Source organism: Plectropomus leopardus, chromosome 3 (genome assembly GCF_008729295.1).
Source record: "Plectropomus leopardus isolate mb chromosome 3, YSFRI_Pleo_2.0, whole genome shotgun sequence".
NCBI classification, from domain to species: domain Eukaryota; kingdom Metazoa; phylum Chordata; class Actinopteri; order Perciformes; family Serranidae; genus Plectropomus; species Plectropomus leopardus.
The window spans coordinates 6,072,355-6,085,647 of record NC_056465.1 but is presented as its reverse complement, the minus strand read 5'-3'; the positions used below and the strand labels follow the sequence as shown (position 1 = coordinate 6,085,647).

At 32.7% G+C, this 13,293-nt stretch overlaps 1 protein-coding gene across 1 annotated transcript in view; it reads left to right on the top strand.

The window, feature by feature from the left end:
- LOC121963117 (1-phosphatidylinositol 4,5-bisphosphate phosphodiesterase gamma-1-like) overlaps positions 1-4,961 on the top strand; it is a 50,833-nt gene extending 45,872 nt beyond the window's left edge. Inside the window, 2 exon segments of the mRNA XM_042513460.1 lie at positions 1,486-1,670; positions 2,535-4,961. Of these exon segments, the coding sequence (XP_042369394.1) occupies positions 1,486-1,670; positions 2,535-2,595 (246 nt within the window). The 3' untranslated portion in view covers positions 2,596-4,961.
- The last annotated feature ends 8,332 nt before the right edge of the window (positions 4,962-13,293 follow it).

Genomic DNA, 13,293 nt, shown 5'->3' with positions numbered 1-13,293 from the left:
TAGATAAGCCAGACTTGCTTCAATTATTTTTTAACGCTAGTAGTTGATGTTCAGAAGGTTAAAAATGGTGAAATATTGTGTGTATAGTTTGATAAAACTAGATATTGAACAATATGACGTCATGTAGTATGCAACAGACCAACTCATCCTAAGCTGTAACTTGTAACACTCCTGAACCCAAAGAAAAACAGACTCAATAGGTATCAAATAGTTAGAAAACCTTGAGTTCAACACAGTACAAATATCTACAGATGAAATAAAACTACTGAATGTGATATTACACCAGTGAATGGTATGCAAAATTATCTGTTTTCAAAACATTAGTCAATGATGGAGTAATTTTACATCTGTCTGAAATTATAAGTATTAGTTTCACATAAACAAGTTTCAACAAAATTGGAATAATCCGTTCTATGAAAATCTACAGCAAAAGTATAACAAAAAGTGTGGTTTTTGGCTCTGTGGCTATATTTAGCAAGATCTGTAGCACCCAGTTTTTATGCAGGATGTAATAACTTATAGATGTAATAAAACTATATTTATACTACACATCATAGACATTTAGTTGTAAGAAAGTCAAAACAAGTGGACATATACATTTTTGAAAATGACAGATTCTTTGTTCTGGTAAAAAATGACTTCCTGTTATTTATCTGATTACTGTGACCATTTAGAGACAGCTGTTTAAGTAAAAACATGTTGCCAAGTTTCCTTAGGGTCTCTTGGATGTTCAGAACAAGTTTCAACCCAATCCAGTAAAAAATGAGTGATTGGTGAGGTTTAGAGTACACATACAGAGCTCTAAAAGCCAACATTGAAAATGTTTAACTTAGACTATAAAAGTATTTAGAGTAAAGCTGCAGGAATTTACAGTCATGTGAATTTAAGAGAAGTTTCCCCATTTTGTTTTTTTTTTCTTCAATAAAATCCATGACATGAAGTGGATAAAGTTCTGGGTTTTGGGTGAGATGGCATGGAATGACCCCGAGGTAAAAAAATACACAAGAGCTGTGCAACGAGTGTGTGGACAATCATGGCTTCTGTGGTCAGTGTAGCAGCTTCAGATGATTAGGGACGGATGTGAACCTCGCCCATGTTCCATGTATGTTGACCATGAGCCCTGAACCCTCCCGGACTCAACTGCCATCACCTGGTGTGTGCATGAGTGCGAGAGGCTGCAGTTCAAATAGAAATGGACCAGCACTTTGCGCTGCGACTCCTCTCAGCAGCTGTCCATGTGTTAAACATCATAATGAATACCTCATTGTACAAGAGGCACTGCAACGTAGCAGAGCGACTTTGTGGATGGTTTTATGTCATTACATTCAAATAAATCTTTGAAATCAATGCATGCTGTTGTTAAAACGTTAATTATTTCAGCACCACGTAATAAATAGATGCTAGAGGTAGAGGGCAAGAGTGAGAGAGAGATGGTAAGAGGTAACTCACTGCGTTGGTATTCTCTGTCCTCCGCTGTGGCTGCAGGAGGAAGACGATGAGAACATGTACATGTCCATCCAACGGCTGCGTGATCGAACCAGCGAGCTGTCCAACCAGGTGTCCCTCCTGGAGAGGTCGGGCTCTGGGGATCTCAGCTACCAGCAGAGTCTGGAGGAGCTCAGAGCGGCTCAGGACCAGCTGAGTGAGCTGGTGGAGGCTCGAAACCGCAGGTGACCGATCACACACCCCGAACACTGAGAAGAAAGCATATTGAAGACACCTGTTTCATTTTCATGTGTTTTTAATGTATTATTATGTTTGTTTGTAGCTGAAAAACGACAAGTTGATCCAACAGAATTTTAATGAAAAATTAAGATCAAATATTTCTGGTTCCAATTTCTTTATTGTGAGGATTAGCTGTTTATATTGTTGTAGGTTATTTGTGTTTTGGACTGTTAGTTGGACCAAACACGCTGTGTTTGATGTTTTTGTGGAGCTGCAACTTATAATTATTGTTTAACTGTTTTCTTGGTTGATTGTTTAATTTATATAGTGTCAGCAAATATCAAAAACACCCATCACAAGCTCCCAGAGTCCAAGAGGACATCGTGGAATGTCGTGTTTTATCCAACAAACAGTCCAAAATCCCAAAGAATTTCAGTTAATATATTAATATTTGCGAGGCAGGGATGATAGGAATAGATTTCTGTGAATTTTTCAGCAAATCATTTACCAGTTTAATTTTGTCTATGGTGTTTATAATGCATATAGAATAATATAGTTTATAAGGCATAACTTTATTTTAGTATTTTTTATCATCATTATTTTTATTATTAGTGTATTTATTAGAGTAGTGCTACCTCAAATTGTGGAATAAACAAGTAGACATTTTTTAAACTTAATGAAATTTATTCTAAGTTTATCCGTCTTGCTCTTTACAGGTTAATAAACCTAAATAAGATTTTTTTCTCATCTGAAGACTTACAAAAATGTCCACAAACACATGCATGAGTTGACACTGCATGAGAGCACACAGCCATACACACAGCAGGACCCTTCACACACTAAACGGTAATTCTCTGATGCTTCTCCAGGCTGATGGAGAAGAAGAGGCGGGAGAAGCTGAGGCAGCAGGTGGCAGCAAAGCGAAGCTAGACCTGCAGTCCAGCAGAGGGCGCTACACTCACACAAATGGTGCCTGACACTCGCTGCCACCAGAGCTGTGCCGCGGCAGCCTGCAGAGACAACATGTTCCTACAGCAGCGACATGCAATCCACTCATAACTGGAATTTAAAACACCTTCTGCCACAGTCACATGTGAGAGTTCATAGAACCGAGCTGAGCAGCAGATCAAAAAGTGACAAGTAAGCATCTCATGGACTAAAAAGTGAAACCTCACAAATACTAAGCTATAAAAACAATCATGGACTTACGACTGAAACACAGTGAGAGCAAACTGGAGATGAGTTTCTCCTGATTTCTCCAAACAGGAAGAGTGAAGCGTCCAGGGATGGACTGTGAACTTCACTGTCTTAATTGAAGCTGAAACAATTTGATTCATTAAATGATCAGCAGAATATTAATCATTTGTCATTTCTAAACAAACATTTTCAGCATTTGCTGCTTTTCTCTGAGTTGCATACATAGATAATTTTGGGGTTTTGGACTATTGGACAGCCAGAGCAAACTACTTGAAGACGCCAGTTTGAACTTTAAGAAATATTTGAGGTCCAGTGTGTAGGATATAGAGTATATACTGGCAGAAATTTCATTTAATAGGTCTGCCATGTTTGTACCGGAGAACAGAACAGACAAACCAAACACTGGGTCTAGACAGGGCCATTCGCATTTTCACGTTGGCTAGATGTCCTAAGCACCGCTTCTTTAAAAAACTGTGTGACATTTTATCACCCAAACAATTAGTTGATTAATCAAGAAAATAATCATTAGTTGCAGTTGTAATCATGATGGGTAGGTGCGGTTGAGTTTTATACAATTAATGAAGTGAATATTAGGTAATTGTTATGAGTGTTGGGCAGGTCAGTTGCCACTACAACAAGAAGTCAAAAATAAATCTTAAAATTGACACTTAAAGCACATCTGGTCAATTTTCACAACCAAACAATAACAATATCCAACATGATAATGAGAGGAAAAAAAACATGCTAAGAAAGGATCAATTTCTTTGTCCTGTGATCAGCCCAGTTCTTTAGGCCTGTTTGCTCCTTAAAACCTTTAAAAAGTGGAACTTTTTAGTGCAGATGGCAGTCCAGTGCGCCTTGAAGCTCATCAGGTTCACTCTTACTGTGTTTTGGTCTTTAGTAAGAAAAACAGGATATAAGGGAGAAGAAAACTCAGGTTACACAAGTGGATGGAATAAAAAAATTATACGGATGGAAAAAAGGGAGCAGTGGGCACATGTAGCAAAAAAGTTAATATCATGTATGTGCCTTTGATGTTTTGCGCTTTGTGGAGTATAATTACTCTAAGAAAACTATCTACAACTGGAATAGCGACCCTTTAAGGGAAAACTACGAACAAACTGGAGGAATGGCACAGACCACTCATGAAATGGGTTAAAAGGGATTCAAAGACTAAAGTCTGTTCCTCCTAACTAAGACCAAGTCTCTTTTTTTTTCTTTTTTTGTTTTTTGGGCAACCACACAAACTCTGACCCCACGGTGCACGAGGGGCTCCTGACAAACATATTCCTGTTCTAATTGGGAGAGCACAAACTGGACTAACAATTCCTCACCAAACCACACAGAGAAGATCTTTTCACACTTCTTCAAAGGGCTCTGAATATATATCTATACTACCTTCAAAGAGGCGCGACAACAACGAGCAGGGGGGGGGCAGAGGAAGACCACAACCTCACAGCACCCCCTGGATGTCACCTGTGCAGGAGCTCAGGTGTGTTCCTGTCAGTTGGACACACGCACGACAAACAAGGGCTATTACAGGAAACTAGCAAAGCACTCTTTTACTTCTTGCCTCACATCTGAACCACACAACCAGGATCAGTTCCTACCATCTGGCTCTAATCAACAGATGTTGCTCAACTGGTCCTGGATCTGCCAAAAAGCGGCTTCAATCTGACCTACTGCATGGCTTCATATCTAATAACGCCCCCTCCCCACCTCTGTAGCTACTTTTCCATCATCCTCCTGTTTAATTTCTCATTGTATATAACTTTTTATTTATCCAGCAGGCGTAGATCCTGTTTTAATAGATGAAAGAACATAGAAGAACGATAATGGACTTCAGATTGAAGATAACTTTATGTAGAAATTCATGTTGTGTCCCTTTAAATGTCTCCATAGACACACCCCTGTCTTACCCCCTTTGCTGCAGTTGCACTGGGTGGGGACTTCTATGCAAACATCATCGTCTTGGCATACAGCCATCGTGTATTAGGCAAGTTGTGTTTTCTCTCCGTATCTACGCTAACTGTCCAGTATTATTACCCTGCATTACAAATCCTGTGTGAGTTTCCATTTAATAAAGCTCTTTCGTGTAACTGCTGTGTGCAGCTGTCCTTTTGAAACGTATTGGATCAACGCCAGCAGAAAGGAGTTTTTAAAAACAATTTCTTTAAAAACAGATGGACAGCAAATTTTATTTTTTTTATGACAGGGTTGAATGGTATCATGGATTTTTCAACTTATACCTTATTTTTCATGCTATACTTTGATTTTGTTGGCATATTTTTTAGGCCTATTTTGAGCGACATACTATGCTATGAGGTTTTAGTCATATTTTGGACGACATACTATACTATGAATTTTTTGTCATATTTTGGAATACATACTATACTATGACTTTTATCACATTTTCCCAAACATACCATAGTATGACCTTTTTCTGTTGCATTTTCAACAACATACTATACTATGACTTTCTTGTCATATTTTCAACAGCATACTATTTTCTGATTTTTTTTTTTGTCATATTTTGGAAGACATACTATACTGTGACTTTTTTGTCATATTTTGGACAACGTACTATAGTATGAATTTCTTGTCATTTTTTGGACCACATACTATACTATGACTTTTTTGTCATATTTTCATCGAAATACTGTAGTATGATTTTTTTTGTCATATTTTGGATGACATACTTTTTTGTTATATTTCTGTAGTATGACTTTTTTGTCGTATCTTTGGATGACGTACTATAGTATTACTTTTTTGTCATATTGTGGACGACATACTATACTCTGACTTTTCTGTCATGTACTAAACTATGGAAGACGTACTATACTATGACTTTTTTTCATATTTTGGACAACATAATATACAATAACTTTCATATTTTTGCCAGTGTATTTATGGAAGGAGGGGCGGGCGTTGTGTTTTGTTTCACCGGTCATCTGTGGTGTCTCTCTAATATCTGAAGTTTTTACTGGTCAGTGAATGCAGTGCAGCAGGCAGAGTTGATTTTATCTCCATCGTTTATAATTGATCTGTTGATACATTCACATGTAGTCCAAAATATGCCTGTGAGGCAACATTCATAGTATAGAATGTTGTCCAATAAATTGCCAAAAAAGTTATAGTATAGGTTGTCTTCCAAAAAATGTACAAAATGTCATAGTATAGCATATCGTTCAAATTATGACAAAAGTCATACTATAGTATGTCCAAGAAAATATGACAAAAAAGTCATACTATAGTATCTCTTTCAAAATATAACAAAAAAGTCATACTATAGTATGTCCAAGAAAATATGACAAAAAAGTCATACTATAGTATGTTCAACGAAAATATGACAAAAAAAGTCATGGTATAGTATGTCTTCAAAATATGCCAAAAAGTCATAGTATAGTATGTGGTCCTAAAATGACAAAAAAGTCAAACAATAGTATGTCGTCCAAAATATGACCAAAAAGTTATAGTATAGTATGTGGTCCAAAATATGACAAACAAGTCATAGTATGTCTTTAAAAATTTGACAGTAAAGTCAAAGTATAGTATATCGTCCAAATTATGACAAGAAAGTCATACTAGAGTATATAGATGAAAATATGACAAAAAAGTCATAGTATAGTATGTCGTCCAAAATATGACAAAAGTCATACTATAGTATATCGACGAAAATATGACAAAAAAGTCATACTATAGTAGTACTATAGTAGTAGAAAGTATAATATGTCTTCAAAAATTTGACAAAAAAGTCATAGTATAGTTTCAAAACCTTCCAAACTATGACATGAATTCATGTCGGCAGAAAAATAACTAAAAAAAGTCATAGTACAGTGTGTCCTTAAAAATAAAACAAGAAAGTCATACTAAAGTACGTTGGCAAAAATATGAAAAAAAAGTCATACAATAGTACGTCATCCAAAATATGACAAAAAAGGAACAGTATAGTATGTCTTCCAAACCTATGACAACAAAGTCATAGTATATAATGTCATCAAAAGTATGATAAAAAAGTCATAATATTTTATGTCATACTAAAGTACAGTCATACAATAGTATGTCGTCCAAAATATGATAAAAAAAAAAAGTCATGCCATAGTATGTAGTCCAAAAAAATGACAAGAAAGTCATACTATTGTACATTGTCCATAATATGACAAAAAAGTCATTGTATAGTATGATGTCAAAAATATGACAAAAATGTCATACCATAGTATATTGACGAAAAATCTGACAAAAAAGTCATAGTATAGTATGTCGTCCACAATATGACAAAAAAGTCATACTATAGTACGTCATCCAAAGATACGACAAAAAAGTCATACTACAGAAATATAACAAAAAAGTATGTCATCCAAAATATGACAAAAAAAATCATACTACAGTATTTCGATGAAAATATGACAAAAAAGTCATAGTATAGTATGTGGTCCAAAAAAATGACAAGAAATTCATACTATAGTATGTTGGCAAAAATATGAAAAAAAAGTCATACAATAGTACGTGTCCAAAAAATGACAAAAAAAGTCACAGTGTAGTATGTCTTCCAAAATATGACAAAAAAATCTGAAAATAGTATGCTGTTGAAAATATGGCAAGAAAGTCATAGTATAGTATGTTATTGAAAATGCAACACAAAAAGTCATACTATGGTATGTTTGGGAAAATGTGATAAAAGTCATAGTATAGTATGTCTTCCAAAATAATCAAAAAAAAGTCATACTATAGTATGTCCAAGAAAATATGACAAAAAAGTCATACTATAGTATCTCTTTCAAAATATAACAAAAAAGTCATACTATAGTATCTCTTTCAAATATAACACAAAAGTCATACTATAGTATGTCCAAGAAAATATGACAAAAAAGTCATACTATAGTATGTCCAAGAAAATATCACAAAAAAAGTCATGGTATAGTATGTCTTCAAAATACGACAAAAAGTCATAGTATAGTATGTGGTCCTAAAATGACAAAAAAGTCAAAGTATAGTATATCGTCCAAATTATGACAAGAAAGTCATACTAGAGTATATAGACGAAAATATGACAAAAAAGTCATAGTATAGTATGTCGTCCAAAATATGACAAAAGTCATACTATAGTATATCGACGAAAATATGACAAAAAAGTCATACTATAGTATCTCTTCCAAAATATAACACAAAAGTCATACAATAGTATGTCGTCCAAAATATGACAAAAAAGCCATAGTATAGTATGTCTTCCAAAATATGACAAAAAAGAGAAAGTATAATATGTCTTCAAAAATTTGACAAAAAAAGTCATAGTATATTTAACCTTCCAAATTATGACATGAATTCATACTATAGTATGTCGGCAGAAAAATAACTAAAAAGTCATAGTACAGTGTGTCCTTAAAAATAAAACAAGAAAGTCATACTAAAGTACGTTGGCAAAAATATGAAAAAAAAGTCATACATAGTATGTCATCCAAAATATACAAAAAAGGAACAGTATGTCTTCCAAACCTATGACAACAAAGTCATAGTATATAATGTCATCAAATGTATGATAAAAAAGTCATAACATAGTATGTCGTCCAAAATATGACAAAAAGTCATAATATTTTATGTCGTCCAAAATATGCCTAAAAAGTCATGCCATAGTATGTAGTCCAAAAAAATGACAAGAAAGTCATACTATTGTACGTTGTCCATAATATGACAAAAAAGTCATTGTATAGTATGATGTCAAAAATATGACAAAAATGTCATACGATAGTATATTGACGAAAAATCTGACAAAAAAGTCATAGTATAGTATGTCGTCCACAATATGACAAAAAAGTCATACTATAGTACGTCATCCAAAGATAGGACAAAAAAGTCATACTACAGAAATATAACAAAAAAGTATGTCATCCAAAATATGATACAGTATTACTACAGTATTTCGATGAAAATATGACAAAAAAGTCATAGTAAAGTATGTTGTCCAAAATATGACAAAAAAGTCATACTACAGTATGTCTTCCAAAATATGACAAAAAAAGTCATAGTATAGTATGTGGTCCAAAAAATGAAAGAAAAGTCATACAATAGTATGTCGTCCAAAATATGACCAAAAATGTCACAGTATAGTATGTCTTTCAAACCTACGACAACAAAGTCTTAGTATAGAATGTCGTCCAAAATGTGATAAAAAAGTCATAACATCGTAGGTCGTCCAAAAAATGAAAAAAAGTCTTGCTATTGTATGTCATCAAAAATATGCCTAAAAAAAATACAAGAAAGTCATATTATAGTAGGCTGTCCAAAATATATAATAATAGTATGTTGTCCAAATATGACAAAAAGTCATACTATAGTATTTCAACAAAAATATGACAAAAAAGTCATACTATAGTATTTCAATGAAAATATGACAAAAAAGTCATTGTATAGTATGTCGTCCAAAATATGACAAAAATGTCATACTATAGTTTGTCTGCGAATATATGGAAAAAAAAAGTCATGGTATAGTATGTGGTCAAAAATATGATAAAAAAGTCATAGTATAGTATGTTGTCCAAATATATGACAAAAAATATACAACAGTATGTATGTAAGTATAATATGTCTTCAAAAATTTGACAAAAAAAATCATAGTACAGCATAACCTTCCAAATTATGACATGAATTCATACTATAGAATGTTGGCAAAAATATGACTAAAAAGTCATAGTACAGTATGTCCTTAAAAAAAAAAAAGTCATACTAAAGTACAGTCATACAATAGTATGTCGTCCAAAATATGATAAAAAAAAGTCATACCATAGTATGTAGTCCAAAAAAATTACAAAAAAGTCATACTATAGTATGTCATCCAAAGATATGACAAAAAAAGTCATACTATACTATGTCAACGAAAATATAACAAAAAAGTAATAGTATAGTATATCATCCAAAATATGACAAAAAAAATCATACTATAGTATTTCAATGAAAAAATTACAAAAAAGTAATAGTAAAGTATGTCGTCCAAAATATGACAAAAAAGTCATACTAAAGTATGTCTTCCAAAATATGAAAAAATGTCATAGTATAGTATGTCGACGAAAATATGTCAATAAAAATAAATTAAAAGTCATAGTATAGAATGTCGTGCAAAGTATGATAAGTCATTGTATAGTATGATGTCCAAATATGACAAAAAAGTCATACGATAGTATATCGACGAAAAGTATGTCAAAAAAGTAATAGTATAGTATGTCGTCCAAAATATGACAAAAAAGTCATACTATAGTATGTTGTCCAAAATATGACAAAAAAGTCAAAGTATAGTATATCATCCAAATTATGACAAGAAAGTCATACTACAGTATGTCGTCTAAAATATGACAAAAAAGCCATAGTATAGTATAACGTCCAAATCATGACAAGACTTCATACTATAGTATGTCGGCAAAAATATGACTAAAAAGTCACAGTACAGTATGTCCTTAAAAATATAACACAAAGTCATGCTAAAGTACGTTGGCAAAAATATGAAAAAAAAGTCATAACATAGTATGTCGTCCAAAATATGCCTAAAAAGTCATGCCATAGTTTGTAGTCCAAAAAAATGACAATAAAGTCATACTATAGTACGTTGTCCAAAATATGACAAAAAAGTCATTGTATAGTATGATGTCCAAATATGACAAAAAAGTCATACGATAGTATATCGACGAAAAGTATGTCAAAAAAGTAATAGTATAGTATGTCGTCCAAAATATGACAAAAAAGTCATACTATAGTATGTCGTCCAAAATATGACAAAAATGTCATAGTATAGTATATCGTTGAAAATATGAAAAAAAGGTCATACTATAGTTTGTCTGCGAATATATGACAAAAACGTCATAGTATAGTATGTGGTCAAAAACATGATAAAAAGTCAGAGTATAATATGTTGTCCAATATATGACAAAAAATATACAATAGTATGTCGTCAAAAACATGATAAAAAGTCAAAGTGTAGTATGTCGTCCAAAATATGACAAAAAAGTCATACTACAGTATGTCAATGAAAATATAAAAAAAATAGGAATAGTATAGTATGTCACACAAAATATCACAAAAAAATCATACTATAGTATGTCAACGAAAATATAACAAAAAAGTAATAGTAAAAGTATGTCATCCAAAATATGACAAAAGTCATGCTATAGTATGTCGACGAAAATATGACAAAAAAAATCACACTTTAGTATCTCTTCCAAAATATAACACAAGAGTCAAAGTAAAGTATGTCGAAGAAAATATGGTAAATATGGTAATAATAAAAAAGTAATAGTATAGTGTGTCGTCCAAAATATGACAAAAATGTCATACTATAGTTTGTCTGCGAATATATGACAAAAAAAGTCATACTATAGTATGTGTTTGAAAATGTGACAAAAAAGTCATACTATAGTATGTAAAAAAGTCGTAGAATAGTATGTCGTCCAAAATCTGATGAAAACCACGGAAAAAAAGCATGTCGAGACACGTCATAGAATACAATGTTGAAGAAGTGGCCAAAAACATACTAATATAGCATGTTGAAAAAATGACTGAAAACGCCATACTACAGTATGTCCACAAATGTCATAATAAGTCCAAAAAACAGCTGAAAACCACATTAAAAAGCATGTCAAGAGACTTCATAGTATAGAATGTTGAACTAACAGTCAAAAACATCATAATACAGCATGTTGAAAAAACATTCAAAAAATGGCATACTATAGTACAGTGAAAAATGTCGAAATATGACATGACCAAAAACCAACTGAAAACCACATTAAATAACATACAGCATGTTGAGACAAATCATAGTATAGAATGTTGAACAAACGGCCAAAAACATCATAATATAGCAATATAAAAAGCAAAATAAAGCATGTTGAAAAAATGACCGAAAATGTCAAAGTATAGTATGTCAAAATATGTCAAAATACGATATGTCCAAAAAACAGCTGAAAACCTCATGAAATAGCATGTCAAGACACGTCATAGTATAAAAATGTTGAACAAATGGCCCAAAACATCATAATATAGCAAGTCAAAACATCATACTATAATATGGCAAAAAATGGCAAAATATCACGTCCAAAAAACAGCTGCTGAGACACATCATAGTCTAGAATGTTGAACAAATGTCCAAAAAATTCACAATATAGCATGTCCCAAAAAACTACCAAAAATACCATACTATAGTATGGCGAAAAATTTTTAAAACTATGAAATGTCCAAACAACAGCTGAAAACCACATAACATATCATGTCAAGACACGTCATAGTACAGAATGTCGAAAAAATTGTAAAATAAACAAATCCAAATATAATATGTCAAAAAATGACCGAAAACATCGTAGTGTAGTATGTTGAAAAATGTCAAAATATGACATGTCAAAAACCAGCTGAAAACCTCATGAAATAGCATGTCAAGACACGTCTTAGTATAGACTGTCCAAAAAAACTAAAAAAAAAATTTAATATAGCATGTCGAAAAAATGACCAAAAACACCATACTATAGTATGGCAAAAAATGTCAAAATAATATACGTCAAAAAAGCGGCTGAAAACAACATTAAAAAGCATGTCAAGAAAAAAATGCCATACTATACTATGGCGAAAAATGTCAAAATATGACGTCCAGAAAACAGCTGAAAACCACATCAAATAGCACGTCATAGTATAGAATGTTAAACAAACGGCCAAAAACATCATAATATAGCATGTCTAAAAAACGACGGAAAAAACGGCATGCTATAGTGTGGCGAGAAATGTCAAAACACGACAAACACACGAAAAACAGCTGAAAACCACATAAAAAAGCATGTCGAGACATGCCATAGTATAGAATGTTGAACAAATGGCCACAAACATCATAATATAGCATATCGAAAAAACGACTGAAAAGGCCATACTATAGTATGAGGAAAATGTCAAAATATGACGTCCAGAAAACAGCTGAATACCACATCAAATAGCATGTTGAGACACATCATAGTATAAAAATGTTGAACCAACGTCCAAAAACATCATAATACAGCATGTTGAAAAAACGGCTAAAAACGTCATAGTGTAGTATGTCAACATGTCAAAAAATGACATGTCCAAAAAACATCCTAAAACCTCATAAAATAGCATGTCGAGACATGTCATAGTATAGACTGTTGAACAAATGTTCAAAAACATCATATTACAGCATATTGAAAAAACACCAAAAAACGCCATACGATAGTATGCTGAAAAATGTCAAAATATGACATGACCAGAAAAACCAATGAAAACCACACAAAATACCATGTCGAGACACGTATAGTATGACAGTATAGAATGTTTAAAAAACATCCAAAAACATCATAATATAGCATGTCGAAAAAATGGCCGAAGACGTCACAGTGAATTGTTCAACATACTATACTATGAGGTCTTCGGTCATTTTTTCAACATCCTATT